At 42.9% G+C, this 16681-nt stretch overlaps 1 protein-coding gene across 1 annotated transcript; it reads left to right on the top strand.

Moving 5' to 3' along the window:
• Positions 1-424: 424 nt before the first annotated feature.
• Positions 425-16169, top strand: DCAF4 (DDB1 and CUL4 associated factor 4). Its single transcript, XM_082317560.1, has 14 exons — positions 425-461; positions 1283-1392; positions 3045-3142; positions 4914-5071; positions 6576-6658; positions 7298-7400; positions 8393-8536; positions 9221-9270; positions 10564-10643; positions 12260-12355; positions 12467-12564; positions 13282-13458; positions 13684-13798; positions 14744-16169. Exons 2-14 carry the CDS (start codon positions 1289-1291, stop codon positions 14935-14937), a joined length of 1500 nt encoding a protein of 499 aa, XP_082173686.1. The 5' UTR covers positions 425-461; positions 1283-1288; the 3' UTR covers positions 14938-16169.
• The last annotated feature ends 512 nt before the right edge of the window (positions 16170-16681 follow it).

Here is a 16681-nt window from a genome sequence, read left to right on the forward strand (position 1 = left end):
CACGCCAGCGCCTCCCGCCCTACAGGCGGGGCCCGAGGCCGCCCCTCACACAGCAGCACGCCCCGAAGCGCTAACCTGTAGCTCCCCTCAGCCCCCCGAAGGCTGCCACCCCCCTGCTCGGCATTGCTTCCCCACCGCACCACACACCACCTTTCCACCACAAACCCCATCCCTGCCCCACCACGCTCCCCCACTCGGGCTTTATTTGCCGGGCCCGCCCGCCCCGCCCCGGGGCGGCCGCAGCGCCCGCGCCGCCCGGGACCCGACCCCGACCCCGCCCAGCCGCCTCTGTGGCCCCGCCCTTCCGCGGGGCGCACGCGCCGGCTGAGCCTTCTGCGGTACGCTGAGTGAGGCGTCCGTCGAGCGGCCGGCGCGGGTGAGGGCCAATCAGGCGCGCCCATCGGGGCGTGGGCGGAGCCTTGGCGGCGGGGGGAAAGCGGCGAGGCCCGGCAGCGGTGAGGGTGGGTGGTTTGGTGAGGTGGTGGGGGGCGTCTGGTCATCGCGCCTCCGCCTTAGGGGCTTTTCGCTTCAGTGTGGCGGGGCGGGCTGTGGAGCTGGTCCCGGCCCGGCAGGGAAGGCAAGGCAATAGTCGGTAGCGTAAGGAAGCGCCCGTGGTGCGGGCGGTCCGCGGGCCTGGTCGCTTACAAACCCGCGGCCGGGGGTGTCGGCCCGCCGGTCCGGCCTGGCTGCCGTGTGGAGGGGAGGCCCCCTCCGGCCGGCTCCTGCCGGCCGCCTGCTCGTACCGCCGTGTCCCCGCGGGAGCAGCGCGATGCCTGGGCCCGGGGCGGCAGGCCGGCCCGCAGGCAGGCCCGCGGCGGAGGCGGGCAGGCCGCTGTTGGTCGCTTCGGTTTGCCCCGGTGCTGAGGGAGGCCCTCCGCTTAAGAGGACGCGTATTGCGCTGGAAAGCTGGCGGTTGGTAACGTCCGGCTTCCCCTGGGCTGTAGGGCTTCTCGGCCCTGCGCCCGTGGGAACTTGGCAAAAGGATGTTTGTTAGCCCTCCCTGCAGGAGGGGGTCAGCACCGCACCGTGCTTACTGCAGCCTCCCTTCAGCCTGCCGATGGTGCTCTTCTGCCTTTCTTTCCTTTAAGATCTGATGCTGTTTGGACTTGAAAGTGTTTCTTTTTAAATTATTTGCTTCCATGTGCCTGCCTAGTTTTGATCTCTAGGCCACCGCAAAGCTATTTGAAACTGGTTGAAAAGAAGCTGTGGTAAGAGGCTGTCTTGTATGTTGGACCGTTCCAGGCAAGTAGCATTGAAGTACGTGTGTATATTTGCTTTATAGGTGGAAATGAAGAGAAATTACTGGAGAAGCAAAGAAAAGCATGGATGGAGCAATCGCAAACACAGCTGCCGTCCCCATCGGTACAGAAGATCCAATAACTATGCTGAAAGGCAAGTATATGCAGCTTGTGCGTAGCATGGGTTAAGCTGTTAGATGTTATGCCTAATTAAATTTGCAGAACAGTGGCTACCTAGAACTGGTAGCATTGCCATCTAAAAATCTAGTGGACAGCGTTTCTGGTATATCTGTCATCCCTAGTGCGAGTGGAATTGCATTCATTTCTGCAAGTTTATCATATGTCCACAACTGTATGTTGATTTTAAACTGAGATGTGGTTCCATGAGCTAGTCCTTTCAGGTGTGCCTGATTGTCCATAAACTCTTCATTAATAAGCAAAGATAGTTCAGGGGAAAAAAATGTTTGTAAGTACTTCATTGCACCTGCACATTTATTTTATATCTCAGTATCTACTAGTGTAAAAACTGTCCTTAAAGGATCTTCCTGAAAGTTTAAAAGCATGTTAAGTAATATGGTAATAATACCACATCTAGCAGATCAGGAAACTGAAACAAAGTCTCAGGAATAATCCACTGCCTTGAAAACTGATTCTTTCAGGAAAGTACATTTTAAACTTTAGAACTTACACTTGCCTGTTTTTGAGCTGTTTTTATGGCTCTTTCCCGTGTTCTTTCCTTAGTGCCTCTTGCAGGAATAAAAGAGGCCAATTCTTTCCTTTAATACTCTAAGCGTTTTTTTAAATGTATTTTTAGAGATAGATACATATATATGAATTGCCCCGTTAGTTGTATTTGTGTAAGAAAAGTTAGAAATGCAAATGGGCCTTAATTTAGTGAATATAGAATTAAAAAAGGATTTTATTAGAAAGCTTTAAATTGAAGTGCTTGGGTTTGGTGTGGGGTGTTCTTCCCCTTGCCGATTGGTTATGTTCTTTAACTATTTTCAAAGCTGTATAATCAAACAGCAACAGAGCTGGTATTGGAACTAGAATTTCTTTGTCATTTTGTTTTCAATAAATTACAACTCTTGCAAAACATCTTGGCCTAATGCTTTTAAGATGACACATAATAAGACCTCTCTTAAAAAAGAGAGAATTGTACGGGTGATTCAGAAAACATCCCAGTGGAATTTTGCTCATCAGTACTGAATGTGCCCATGTAAATTACTTCAAAAAGAAGGTGGCTGCAGGTACTCTGTTGACTGCGATGTTTATTACAAAAGCAGAGATTTTCTTTCTTGGAGTTTTCATTAAGCTTTTGTTTATTTTGCATGTTTGTGAACCTTATCAATGAAATTCTTGTCATGAAGAGAATGGCAAAATATTTTTGACCTGACGTCAGTGTTTTACCCATGCTGTCTCTAGCTTTATGCTGTGAAGACTTACATGCTTTCAAGGGTGGGCTTGTCTTTTAATCAGGGGATATGGTAAAATGCACAGAATTAATCTCTCACTGAAAAAAGTTAAAGGCACTTACAGAATCAGCAGCCACCTCTAATGTTTTAGCAAGTGATTAAGGCTTTTAAGATGTTGGTATCTCTAGTGTTATTGAGGGGTTTTAAAACTGAATATTTTTACTGTTTTATTTTCATAGTTTAGTGTATGGTGATATACACAGTGTACTTATCACAGCCCTGCAAAATTGTACTCCATTAGTGTCAGTAACAAGCTGCTTCCTAGATTCTTTGTGGGAAAGATGTGTAGGACAATTGTGAGTCTGTCTTGAAGGCAATGCTATTTTTTTAGACCGGAACAGGAAGAACCACAGACTCCAGTGAATGCAGGCCCCAGCAGCAGCGGAGATCCTTCTTCATCCAATTTAACACAGAACTCTGTAGTACCAGGTAAGAGACCATGTTTACGGGTCAAAAATCAGTGTCTATGTACTGACTGTATGAAAAAAAGTAGTAGTAGCTGCATTAATAGTACGGTGTTAAAGGAAGGATATAAGCAGTAAAGTTTGTAGAGAAAAGTAACATTGGGTGATATAAAAAGATGTAGCAAGTGAGGATCTAGAGAGCAGGGCCAAATAAACTTTCAGGCCCCCAAGTGCTTCTCATGTTTGAAAACTTGTGTGCTTAGCCAAGCTGATATAAGCTGGAAAAATAGAATTCTGTTTCTCCCTCCAGAAATGTTGCTTTGGGAAGAAAATGAACTTTGTTTATTTTCTCATATGTGCTGAGGATGTTATAAAATACATCTTTCAATAGAAACATCAAATAAGCAAAGAAAATAAGAGAGCATGTAAAAAAATATAACTTTCATCCAGTTTTTCGGTCTTTTAAAAGATACAACAATCCACCACTTCATGGGGGCGGGGAAAATAATCTCTCTTATGCCTTCAGTGTATTTTGTAGTCTGTAAGAAATACTCTCTGGCTAAATGTTTGTTCATTATCAAGGAGTCAGCTGGTGAAACCAGACTTGATGCAGTAGCAATGCTATTGAAGAAGATGTCCCATTTGCATTCTTGTTTCCTGACTCATTAAACAACCCTAGCAAAAGCTAAGCCTGTGGGAACGTGTATTTTTCCACAACAGGAGAGTCCTGAAACATGACTGACTCGGGAACCTCTTAACAACAAAGCCAGAGTTTAAAGAGCCCTTTATGGTACATCACCGTTTTGTGCCTAAGAGGTTGTGAGCATGTTAAGAGATGTATCCTGCAAAACATTTATTGCTGTGTAATTAGATTCTGTATACTAAATGCAGTGTGCTTTTTATGAACCTTACTGATTCATTCACTAACTTCATATTTTTGTTGACCTGCATAAATCTTGGTCACTTGTTGCTAAGCTGAAACCTAAAAGATGCTGACAAGGAGCTGAATTGTAAGCAGCAGCAAAAAGAGGTTACTTCAAATGCAATTTCTGGTAGTAGATAAAGGTTTAAAAACAAACTCTTGAAATGAAGATGTTAGCACTCACCTCTTCTGAATAAAATCCCTCATCTTGAGACAGTGTACCGTTATGAATCTGTCAAAGTATTTTGCCTGTCTGCCTCTCTGAATTTACCCAGGCAGTGAAGCACTAAAATTGAATAGTTCTCTCACCCCTGTTCATCTTTGGAAGGAGCCTCTGTGTATTGTCCAAATGTATTCTTGATTGTATCTAAATCTCTCCTATGTGTTGAAGAAAAAGTGGCTTGTTCCGAGAAGTGGATCACTTTATTTTGGTTTGGGTGATACCTCATTGTCAGTGGGGTTTGGGTTTTGTTGGGGTTGGGGGGGGCGGGGGGGGGCACACGACTGCCCTACCTAGTCTTTTAACCAAGAATGTCCCCTCATGATTGATTTATAAAGAAAGGTAATTTTTGTTCTGCAGCAAAATCTTTCCTCTCTGCTTATATGTCTGAATTTCATCTTGGTCAGTGGGTGGCATCCCTTCTGTACCTGTATAATGGCACTGCATTTGAAAACTATAAATAATCTTTTTTTTCCTTTAAGTGGCTGTCATCTGTTCCTAGTCTGTGTATCAAGCTTGGGACCTGCTGGGAGCAAGAGCTTTGAGTCTCATGACTCTGACATTCCCATAAAAATGTGGGATGTCAAAGAGCAATAAAGAAACTTAGTTATCCATCTGACTTTGCCTGGGTTTTGACACTTTCTTTTTTTAAAGAACTGCCAGGATTTTACTATGACTCAGAAAAGAACCGCTATTTTCGCCTACTGCCTGGACATAATAACTACAACCCACTCACCAAGGAGAGCATTCAGTACAAGGCAATGGAATGCAAAAGACTGAGACTCTTAGAAGAGGAAGAAAAACAGAAGAAGGTACATTCTGAAAAAGATTGCAATTAGGCTTTATTGTACTCTGGCCCAGGACAAATTATAACCTAAAGCCTTTCAATTCTGCCTGTGGTACAGTTCCCTAAGCTGTCTGAAGAAATGAAAATTTCTTTTTGCTGAGAATTTAGAGTCCTTGAAGCCTGTTTTTTGGCTGTTCCACACAGGAATGAAAGCAAGTCACTACAGACAAAAAACTAGTAAAGAGACAGGAACTATGCTCAGAATTGCAGACTGTCCAACAGTTACACTTGAGTCAGGACATTGGATGCCAGGTTTCAAATGCCTGCCTTGAATTGGCAAAGCGCGGTCTTGATTTTAAGTTTTACACATGTTTTATAAATGTATTGATCATATTCCTGGACCCTGAAGAAACAATACTAATGGTACTTAGTGGAAACAGCTTTTTCATGAAGAATTTTTTTGGACAGGTAAAATCAAGGCAGGTCCTATGTATATGCCTGGAAAGTCTGTATGCTTTTCATCATGAAGTGTTACGGCAGAGTTAATGCTGATGCTGCATATTGGTAACCTGGGTAAAATACCTAAGAAGAATGTTTTTTAATTACCTGAAAGCCATGTCTTATAACTTTACAAATCACAGCTCAGCTTAAATGTGCTGTCATTTGGAAGAAGCAAGCAGTATTTTTCTACTTAGGTAATGAAGTTCTCAATTTAACCAGCTATTCAGCTCTTGAGTCTTCACCGTGGAAGTGCTGCTGTTGGGTTGGTTTGGGCTTTTTTTTTTTTTTTTTTTTTGTGCTTCTTTTATCTGTTTCCATGGGCAGTTTAGGTTTCATAGATACCTAACAGCTGCTGGCCACATTGCTGTTAATGGGAAATGTGGACATACATCTCTTCTCAAAATCTGGCTATTGAATCAGACATCTGAATTAGGCTCCCAGATAAGAACATTTTGACCCTTAAATACTTGCTTTGTCAGAGCATTATCAGAAACATTTCTTACTCCGTAACTCTGCAAAGTACTCTATCCTTTGGTCTCCCCAGAAAGCGTTTGCGTGAAATTTTAAAAAATGATGACTGGAAAAGTAGTTTAGTGCAGCAGTAAGACCGCATAGTTAATAGCAGTCTTGTTGTGACAGAAAGTTTTGCTGTATAATAAGAATTTAAGGTGTTATAGTGAAACCAGAAGGTAACTTCACACCTCAAGGTGGTACTGCTGATTGTGTCAAGTGAAAACAATGGCTGAATGGCTGTTGGTTTTGTTTTTTTTTTTTCTGTCTCCAGTTTTTGTACTTACAGAAGCACCCCACATCTCACAGGAGTATATTCTTGTCTCTTTCTTGTCTGCTTACTGTAGTAGGCCAGGGAGATGGTGCTGGAATGTGTTTTATAGGCATTCTGAAAATTTTAATGTATGTAGGCTAGAGGAAAAAGTTACCTAAATATCCCAGACATCTAAGATGCACAGCGATGTTTGACTCTTAAACAAGCAAATAACTGAGTATGCTTTCATGATATTCTCTTCCAGAAAACAACAAGGGCTGGACTGAACTCATCTATGCTGTTACAGAAAAGGCAGCTGGGTTTGCTGAGCTCCACAAGTTATTGCAGGTACAATAATTTGATTTGTCTTCTGTTTGCAATACCAAGTTCTGCTATTAGTGCAACTGTTCCTGTCAGGTTTTTTGTATTTCTTACTGTTCCACTTAAGTAATATGTTACTCTTTGTCCTGTAATAAAAAAATAGTGATATTCTTTTATAATGAGAGTACTAGAGTGAGGAGAGTTCAAATGAAGAAGAGGCTTCCCAATGCAGATAACTGGAGTTTAAAACTTCACTTTGTTTTCAATATATGCTGTTTTGTCACATTGTGCTTTATGAATACAGTGCAGCTTTTCTCTGGATGAATGGTCTTCAACTGACATGAACGTTCCCCCTGCCCCCCATTAGAATTGCTATGCTCAGATTCAGTAACGGTGCAGAAGGCAAGTTAGTGACTTGCTATGTTGTTGTTTCTGCTACTGAAGATGTGCTGGGGTTCAAAATAACACGATGAAATTCCATGAATGTGGAAGATGCACGTGTTCCTGGGTTGTATAAGTGAAATTGCAGCATGCTAGTTCAGGCATTTTATCTTCTGTGATTGAGAGGCAGTTCTGGATATCCTATCCAGAATTCTTTTCATTGGCATTAAACCTAGGCTTACCTGAATTGTCTCTTCTCCCCACCCCCTCCCCCTTCTTTTACAGGCTGGTCCATGAACTAAAAGTGAATTGCATGCAGAGGAGGAAGATAGAAATTCACAGTCCAGATTCCTCAGTTGCTGGAACCAACAATTTTAAAATAATTGTGGTATGTTATAAGAACTGTTAAGTCTTTAGGATAAGGAGAGCCAATCTTCAGTGAAAGTTCAGGATCTTGTAATTAAATCCCATAGGTCAAATTTTGCTTTCAAAGATGTGTTATTCCTGTTGTGTCAGTTCTCAAAATCTGTGCTTGGTAATTTTAAGCAGGTAGGAGGAGGCTGTTCCTTTCCTAGAAAGGAAAATGATGAAAAGGTTAGATATGAAAGTGATTTTTTTTTAAGCTGATCAACATGTTCTCTTGGAAATAAACAGGAGTTGAGTGGATAATTAGTGTGGGGCTGGGGGTGGGGGGGCGACAGGGAGTGGAGAGGATTGAGAGAGAAGAAGAAAATGGAAGAGAAGAATTTGGGGAGTGGCAAAGTCTGTGGTCCAGAGAGTCTGTGTAAACATCAGTAATCATCTTGCGTCTCGTGATCTGGTGGCAGTTTCTACTGGTTTTGATGGTACTGTATGTGCAGGAGAGGTCTCTGGAGCAAATATCTTCTATAGTCTATGTAGGAATCTCTCCAGGACCAGCTCCTGGGCTTGTACACAGGGCACTGCATAGGTAGCTGGAGCCAGAAGGGATTCAGAAACTTCGTGTCATAAAAGAAAAGCTGAAATATAGGACCAGCCTTTTTGCTGTGATCCAACAGCAGGAGAATTCCACGTTCACTTTTGATAAGATTTAAATTTTTGTTTTGAGTCCTCTACCAATACCAGTCTGTGTTTACTAATCAGCCAGAGTAAGTGTCTAGAACTTATATAATTGGAAAGAGTATTTATTGTTACTCAAGGCTAAATCCTTTTCTTGTGTTTTTTCTGTGCATGCATATAAAGAGGGGTTGGTCACTGTTTTTCGAGGTGAATGGAAAGCAGATGGTGTTAAAGGGATCAGAAATTAATGTGTTGTTTCATTTTAGACTTAATGCAGCTCCCTCAAGCTGTTTTTTCCTGTAAGTTTCCAGTAAGTGTGACCAATAAGCTTTTATTTTACAGGCAGATGTTGCTTGTGAACGGATATTCACTGTGAATGATGTAGAGCATGGAGGATGTAAATATGGTATCATCAACCTCAGTGGTTTGGGGAAGGAGTCTCTCGCTGTGGAGATGTATGACAACCTCTACTTCACAAACCGCAAAGTACTGTGTTCTGTTCCTGCTTCCTTCAGTTATTGCATTCTCAGAACGCTGTTCCTTGGGAGGCACAGGTGGAACTGCATGAGGGTTGGGGAAGGGGTTAGGAAGAGAGAATGGAAGAATCTAGCCATGTGAAGCTTGGATAAATGCAGAATCACAGGAAAACTTTCTGAAAGTCCTCAGTACCAGTGTGAGTTCTCAGGAATGTTATGCTACAATTGTATCAGAAGGCTATGTAGAAGCACCAGCTTCCAAGGATAGTCCTTACTTCAGAGTTGCACTTGGCCATAGCTGACAAAACTGATGTTGAGGGCCAGAAATGACTTAAGATTTGCATGCTTCTTTCTTAAACACATTTTCCCAAAATTATTTTTATCCTTGAACATGAAGAATATTTAAAACAGGCTTTCATAATCTCGTCATGCTCATATTCTTTTAAGGATGATCTCTTAAATAATAGGACATGCTTGGTGCCTCAGTCCATGTTTGGACAGACTTCTCAATGCTGCTCTGTCTTGTACCTTTAAGAGGAGTATAAGGCTAAAATGCTCGTGACCCATTACTGGGCTATTCAGTGGCCTAAGGAAGTGTGCCCAGCGCATAGTTTTATGTCATCTTTGCATGGAAATACCCTTTCATGAATTGAATAAGAGATCACAAAAATAGTATGTCTTCTTGTGTCTGAAGGTGAATTCTGTGTGCTGGGCATCATTGACTCATCCAGATTCTCATGTTTTATATCCTTTTAAAAAAAGCGAAATTTCAGTTCAGCTTTCACAAGTCTGCATCAGGCTGCACAGAACAACTAACTTCCAGGAAGACATCTCATGGAGTTGCCCCAGAAATTAAGTTTTCTGGAAAACAGAGAAAGTTATAAAAGTTGAAAGGTGTTGGAGCTAGTGAAACAGATGTGTGGTTCTGTTATAGATATATGTAGAATTGTTGCAGTGTAATAGTAGGTGAAAGACCATGTTTATTGCCCTGGAGACTTCCCACTTCATTAATAGCGTAGATGCCACATCCAAAATTATCTGATGTTTAGAAACTGGCTGGGGCAAAAGAACAAGAGAGAGGGTTAAGGCAACTAACTTCCTCTTTGAAGTGGACCTCTTTGAAAGTGGGTTGGTTGGTTTCTGGTGTAAGCCATCCCCCATATTGGTTGGGGCAAGAGGAGAATGGGAGCAATTCATTGGCATCATGCTCTGCAACTTTTGGAGCATGTTCTGCAGATCTGTCTCAGAAGAGGAAGGTTGGTGGTATAGTAGAAGAAGCAGTAATGGACAATGCTGAATCCAGAAGAGAGGAAGAAGAGGGCATTCTAACATGGGAGATGGCAGGCAACAGATGTGCTAGTAAAGTGCCAAAAGAGAGGAAATTACATACAAGTCTATGTAATGGCTCATGGGAAAAGCCAAGCAATTCAGGACTGATCCAGAAGGTGGCAGGCGTTCATCAGGCTTGTTCACAGCTGGTTAGGAATTGGGGATTGTTTGGTTTGGTTATTTTGTGCTTTCCTCTAGTCATATTGCAGATTTACCCCACTGAACTTGAAATGCAGCTTTCAAATCCTATTTATACCTGGTATAATCTCTAGAAAGTATTTTAATGTAATCTAAAGTGAATCTTCCTTGCCTCCCCAATGTGTGCTCCCCTTTTTCCAACTTATCTCCATGAAAAACAGATCTATATTAATGCAGCATCATCAGCATGTAAAGATGAGAAGAATGATCCATGTAGGCCATGCATGTTGGTTTTTTATCACTAGAAAGATGCCTTAGTATTCCTCTTATCTTGTCTTTCTGGTAATGAAAATACACAAACAAGAATGGGAGTTCTTTCTAGCCCTTTCCTATGAAAGAAAAGGAAGAGCCAAGACTTAATTGTAAACTGTAAGGCACATCAGGGTCTCAAAGGGAAAGTGTTGTGGGCTGTGGCTGTGTCAGAGCACCTTGCTTTTCCCAGCTATAAATGTTAGGCAGCCTGTTCCATTCTAGGGAGAAATCTTTGTTTTCCTTAACTCACTTCAGCAAGCTGTGTCTCATGGGAATTGCAGAAACACCAGGCTGTGCCAGTCTTCTTCCAGCATCATTGTTCAGCAGCGCTAACCCAGGTAGGGTGTTTCTGTTGTTTGGGTTTTTTTTCCTCCAATTTTCGATAGCAGTTATGGTATGAAAAGAGCACAAAGGAAGGATTATTTCCACACTTTTCAGTTGTTGGTGAGACTGTTGTATTCTTGTAAAATTTAGAAAGCCTGAAACGGTTTAAGAAGTGAACAGATAAAAGAACTTATCTTAAGAATTAATTAACAAGCAGTATTCAAAGCACTAGTTTATTTTTAGCTGCTGCTGATGTAGTACTTGACTTTGGCAGGAGAACACCTCACTTGTAAATGTTTGGGATTTTTCATGAGTAGCTTGGCTTGTAACTAATACTCAGAAGTTGCATACAAGAAGTACTCAAATGTCCTTATAGACTATCTGGAATCATTGCAGAATCCCTTCTCATAGTAGCTACTCAAGTGTGCTCAGTGGATTAATCAAAGGTGGAAAGCTGGTAAATGTCTCAGCCTATAGCTCCTTGTACAAGTTCATGCTCAGTTGTGTGTAAGCATGATTGATTTAGAGAATTCTGTCTGATTGATGGCTGTAGCTGTATCTTTACATATTTGTTTGTTCAATGTTCTTGGGGTCAGAACTTTATTGATTGGACTTTCTTGATATATGTCAGAACCATGCTTCTTCAGGTCACACAGTACAGTCCTCTAACCTGGTTTCCATTCAGACATGATCAGTTAAGTTTATACAGAGGAAATCTGTGATAGAGAAGAGTTACGTACCTATTTTAAATTTTTAATGTCATGCTATTTATGCAGCCATTAAAAAAAAATGCATAGCATTAGCATGAACTTGGAAGAGTCACTGAAGATGGATGGCCACTAGGCCAGTGTGCCCAGTTGCTCTGTAGAACATTTTAAGCCCTTCACCATAATCAGATGCCCTGAGTTCCACCAGAGTTCTCCCATCTAGTATTTCTGATTGACTGTTTTAGGTATTCCCAAGTTTATTGACTTGCTTCACTCCTAAATTGTTGGTTTGAGGGAACCTTGCTAAGTGGATGCTGGGAGCAAAGTAGAACTTAAGCTGTCTAAAACCATGTTTTAGACATGTCACCTGTGCTGCCTGACATAGGTATGATCATGGTGGATGTGCCCTGAAGCAAGGGAAAACTGAGGACTTAAATTTTATGTCAATTAGACTTTGTGCAGGAGCTACATGAGTAAGGGTCAAATCTAGGGTATTGTTACTTACTCAAACCATTTTTTTAAAATAGGCAGGCCAAGAGTTTACAGGTTAGGTTTTGGCTAATCTACAGCTTATAAAGTAAATGTTTTGTGTTTCTAGCCCACTTATTTTTAAAAAATGGCTTACCTAGTGCTGTAAGGCAAGTGTTATTTTTCTCTTTCCTGCCATGGTCAGCCCTCTGACTACTGAATAAATTTCAGTCTCTCACAATCATCTATCTATATAGACTATAAGTCTTCAGCTTACAGTCATGAAGTCCCACTGTTGTTTGCTGTCTCTTGAGCACAGGGCCACTACCTGGGTAACATTTTCTCTGCTTCAGATTGTAATGTTGAAAGAAGTATGGAAATCCAGATCAGCTTTCTGAGTTACCATCCTGTCCTAACATTTTATGGACACTTCATGTGTTGCTCCTCTCTCCTAGGAGATAGACCTGGAATGCTGTGCAGCTTCAAGATATCCACTGCCTGGTCCTGTGCTTGGTGCCTTAATCCCCAAGCAGACAACTGCTTCAGCACAGGTGATCTGCAAGGCTAGCAACCCCTTCTGTCTCAGTGGGAACGACTTCTTGCATTAATCTCCCAGCTGCTACCCAAATCGCAGCTAAAAGAACATCATCTGTCTTCCTTAGGCCTGACACGACGAGTTCTTGTGACCAACGTAGTGACAGGGCATCGACAGACATTTGGAACCAGTAGCGATGTATTAGCACAACAGTTCGCCACGCAGGTAAAAAGAACCATACACCCTTCATTATTTCAGAGCGCTGCCTCATCGGTGGGCGTTTTTGTTCTGTTTGTGATGGGACTCATCATGCTGCGCACAAGGTTGTGGTTACAGTTAATGTTGGACAGCTGTTCCATGACAGAGCTGATGGGGTCTGATGCTTGGACACAACTGAATAGCAACAAAAAAATTAACTGATTTCAAACTCTCTGGCAACAGGGGTAATTTTTGTTAATTGTACAGAGGTAAGAAGGAAATTAAGGAAGTACAAAGAGCACAGTAATAACGTGTTGTAAAATTGTTTTGTTTTTGGCAAATGACCTCATTTTGTTAACACTCAGTGTATTGTCTCCATCAAAAAGAAGACGACCCCTATATAAACTAATGAACTTGTCCACAAAGATCTAGTGAGAGGGGTGAAATCAGAATATGAGAATGCCAGTTCCTGTTTTGCTGTTACGTTAGACGTAAGTTCCTACTTACATAGCTGAACTTTTACAGCTGAAGTAAGTAGTTGAGGTTTGAATGGAACTAATGAGCTGGTTGAGGAAAAAATGTTGCAGTGTGTAATAAAAATTCTGGTTCTCAATGGCCCTGCTAATAAAATAATTTGACAACTGCACCAGAGAGCTCAAAAGCTCGACATAGCTTCTGTCTGTATAACCTGTAACATCCTTTCAGATGTTACATAGTACGCTTCTTTCTCTGGGATTCTTCCAGACCCCAGTGCTGTACAACGGCTGCCGTTCAGGTGAGATTTTCAGCATTGATGTGCGTCAACGCAACCGAAAGGGCCAGAGCTGGAAAGCAATTCGTTTCTTCCATGACTCAGCAGTTACATCTATTCGCCTTCTTGAGGCTGAACATTATGTCATGGCAGCAGATATGGCTGGAAAGGTATGGTTTTGTTGCATTTAGAGTATTCTGTTCCTTTTAGTGTCCGGGCATTGACAGGTGCTTATCCCAGTCCCGAGCGCGGATGCCTGTTCTTTAGGGGGGTAGTATGGAACTGGGTGGTAGTCCCATATATAGGTCCTCTTCCAGATCCACTTATTTATCAACCATCAAGTGCTCTCTGCTTTGTTAATATATCCTCTTTCAAACAATTACTTCAACTTGCAGATAAAACTGTGGGACCTGAGAACGGCAAAGTGTGTGAAACAGTACAAAGGTCATCACAATGAATATGCTATTCTCCCTTTGCATGTAAATGAGGAGGAAGGACTTCTTACAGCAGGTGGGTTGACTTGTTTTCCCTCTACTTGTAGAGTGCATGGCAGTGATTTCCTTAGGCCTGAGGAGCGTTTCTTAGCTACAGCTGTTGGAAGCTGTAAAGCTATTAATTCTTTAAAATTCAGAAGAAATTTAGCCTTAGACATACTGTAATATACTATGAAAATTAAGAAATAATGTTATGGATACACACCTACTTTAATGACTCCTGTGTAGCACTTAACGGCTTTCTCTGCTGTGTGCTGCAGAAGTCCCATTATCCTTTCCACAGTGTGTCTCAAGAGCAGAATGGAAAACATTTGATTTTGAAATTCAGGGAAACAACATATAAATGGGAGACTTGGTGATAACTTTATATAGAGACTAACGACCGTGTATATGTTTATTTGGTGCTTAAGTGGGTAGTGTGGTGATGGACTGAAGCATTGGTGTGTAAGCATCATTCCTTGTAAACTGTCTATACCACTCAGATTCATTTCGAATATACTTGGCTACAGTCTGAGACTTTTGGGGGGCGGGGGTGTCAGGGGAGGAGCGGTAACAATAAACAAAGCAAAGTATAGCCAAGTTTCACAGTGTCACTGTAAACATATTGACCTCCTCTCCTTGGATTTGTCAATAAGTGACGAACAATGAGAAGAATACTTGTTAATTTGACAGTGAGCTTTTCCTCCCCTTTTTTGGCTTAGGAGCTTGATAATGAGGAAAGCACTCTGAATACTGATATATCATACCTTTTATTGCCTAATAGGAAATGCACATTTTTCCCACATTTGCAGTATCCAGCGCAGAATTTCTGTTTCATAAAGGATTGATAAGCACTTTGCCTCTAGTGTGTGTAGAAATGGTCAGGGGTTTTTCCCCATAGACCTTCTGTGATGATAATCTTGCAGAGCTGTGTGAAGTACTTTTTGTGCGATGCTGAATTTTGGTGTCCTTTCCTTTCCAGTTGGTCAGGATTGCTACACCAGAATTTGGAGTCTCCAAGATGCCCATCTGCTTAGAACCATCCCTTCTCCCCATCCATCCTCCAAAGATGCCATTCCCAGTGTGGTGTTTTCTTCAAGACTTGGGGGTAGCCGAGGAGTTCCTGGCTTACTCATGGCTGTCAAACAGGATCTGTACCACTTCTCCTATAACTGACGCAATATTCTCCTCAGACCTGGTCTACAAAGCTGCCAGACTATACACGACTTCAAAATTTTTGCATCAGTCACCATGCTGTTGAGTCACTAAGTGCTGCTATTGCATCTGCTTTACCCATGAAATTCTGAACCTCCTTCAGCAGGTTCAGCAAATCTTGCTGTATACATCTGAGACATTTTGTAAATAAAAGCTGAATGCTGATTAACTTCTTGGACAATATTCAGCCTCTTTGAAATCTAGCTATAAGCTTTGAAAAGCTGATAACGTGCAGCAAGGGCCTGACTCATGCTAGCTGAATTTGCTGCCGAAAGGCTGCTCTAACTTAGTCCTAGTTTGGTCATATAACCACTTAGCTGTGGTTACATCTACATGAGCAAGTAGGCTGGTGCAACAGAGTGGATTAGCAGAGTGAAGTAGCTGGTGTTGAGAAGCTGACACTAGAGGTGTTCTGGGGCTGTTTGGAGTAGCTTTGGTCTGGGTCCCCGCATCAGCTGTCTGCTGCATCTGTGGTTGGACGCAGTTCAAGGAACAGCTGTTTCCCCACTCACTGTCAGTCCTTTGAGCTGGGCCATGCTAAACTTTGTCCTTTTCAGATGATGGTAGCGTGCCACTGCCCTGCCACCATTCCCTTTACAAGGCAGCATGCGTAGAACAAAGCCCCTTTCCTGGTGCAGTAGCCAGGCAGAAAGTCCCTGTTAATTTATTAGGTGTTGCCTGACCAAGTCCACCCCCCTAACCTGGAGTTCGGTCAGCAGTCTGGAAAGGCAGGCTTGCTTATGCAGCTGTAGCAGGAGACGAGCCCAGCCTGGACAGACCACATCCTGCCTGGGATATGAGATCACCCGTGCAGTCAGGGCTTTTGCATACCGAGGTACAACTGGGCCCTCAGCTGCAAAGTTGTAGCACCAGCTCAGGGTAACTGGGTGACGCTTCAGGAGCCTGTACCTGTATTTGAGAACAATTATCCTCCCATGGAGCCTCATTACCTCCAGCTCCTTGCTGGTAACCAGCCCGGGTTGGGCAAGACCATCCTACAGCTAGCATACGTAGGAAGCGCTGACAAGATCGGGAGCCTACAGGGGCTGAAGGCCCTCATGAACTAGGTGGGGCCACTGATGGGCTTCACAGGAAAGACATGCTGTGCTCCGGTTTTCCAAAATTCTTGGAAAAGGAATGCAGGAACCACCTTTCCATCCTGGGATCTGCTTAGAGCATTCAGATGTATAACTGTGTTATCGGAGACGCTACTTCCCATGGGGTCCTGCCAGGTCAGCAGGTGAACACACAACCAGGCTACCATCGCATCCTTGCTGCACAGCATGTCAGGAAGGAGCTCAGTGCGATGGCCGAGCCTGAGAGCCAGGCTGGGTGTCTACGTTCCAGGTGCCTTCTGAAATCGGGTATAAGCTGCAGAGGCGCACAAAGGTAAGTGTTGCTGGTGACTATAGGTGTGGCCTACAGTTGGGAGTACCCAGCACAGCGCTCACACCTCAGATACCGTCTGTGTCTTCATTGCAGGGGGGTGCAACAGTACTGAGCATCCTGGGAAGGAAGGGGTTTGCAGGTTCCCATCGAAGCTTTTCTGCTTCAGTAAATTGCATTCCAGGAATAAAAAGAAACAGGACTAATACCTGTCTCTTGACGGCTTACCCCATTCACTCCACCATATTTTTTGAGCAGGCATAATTTGTTTTCCAAGGCCCTTGTGACTTTGCTGTGTGTTGTCCTGAGCCTGTAGTGC

The sequence above is a fragment of the Platalea leucorodia genome, assembly GCF_965183815.1.
Source record: "Platalea leucorodia genome assembly, chromosome: 7".
Lineage (NCBI taxonomy): Eukaryota > Metazoa > Chordata > Aves > Pelecaniformes > Threskiornithidae > Platalea > Platalea leucorodia.

Bases quoted from the DNA above. Each gene is read 5' to 3' on its own strand.
- DCAF4 (XM_082317560.1), top strand. From the start codon at position 1,289: ATGAAGAGAAATTACTGGAGAAGCAAAGAAAAGCATGGATGGAGCAAT. The intron at 5,072-6,575 runs GTACATTCTGAA...ATTCTCTTCCAG, and splicing joins AGGAAGAAAAACAGAAGAAG to AAAACAACAAGGGCTGGACT. The intron at 9,271-10,563 runs ATATCCTTTTAA...TCACTTCAGCAA, and splicing joins CATCCAGATTCTCATGTTTT to GCTGTGTCTCATGGGAATTG.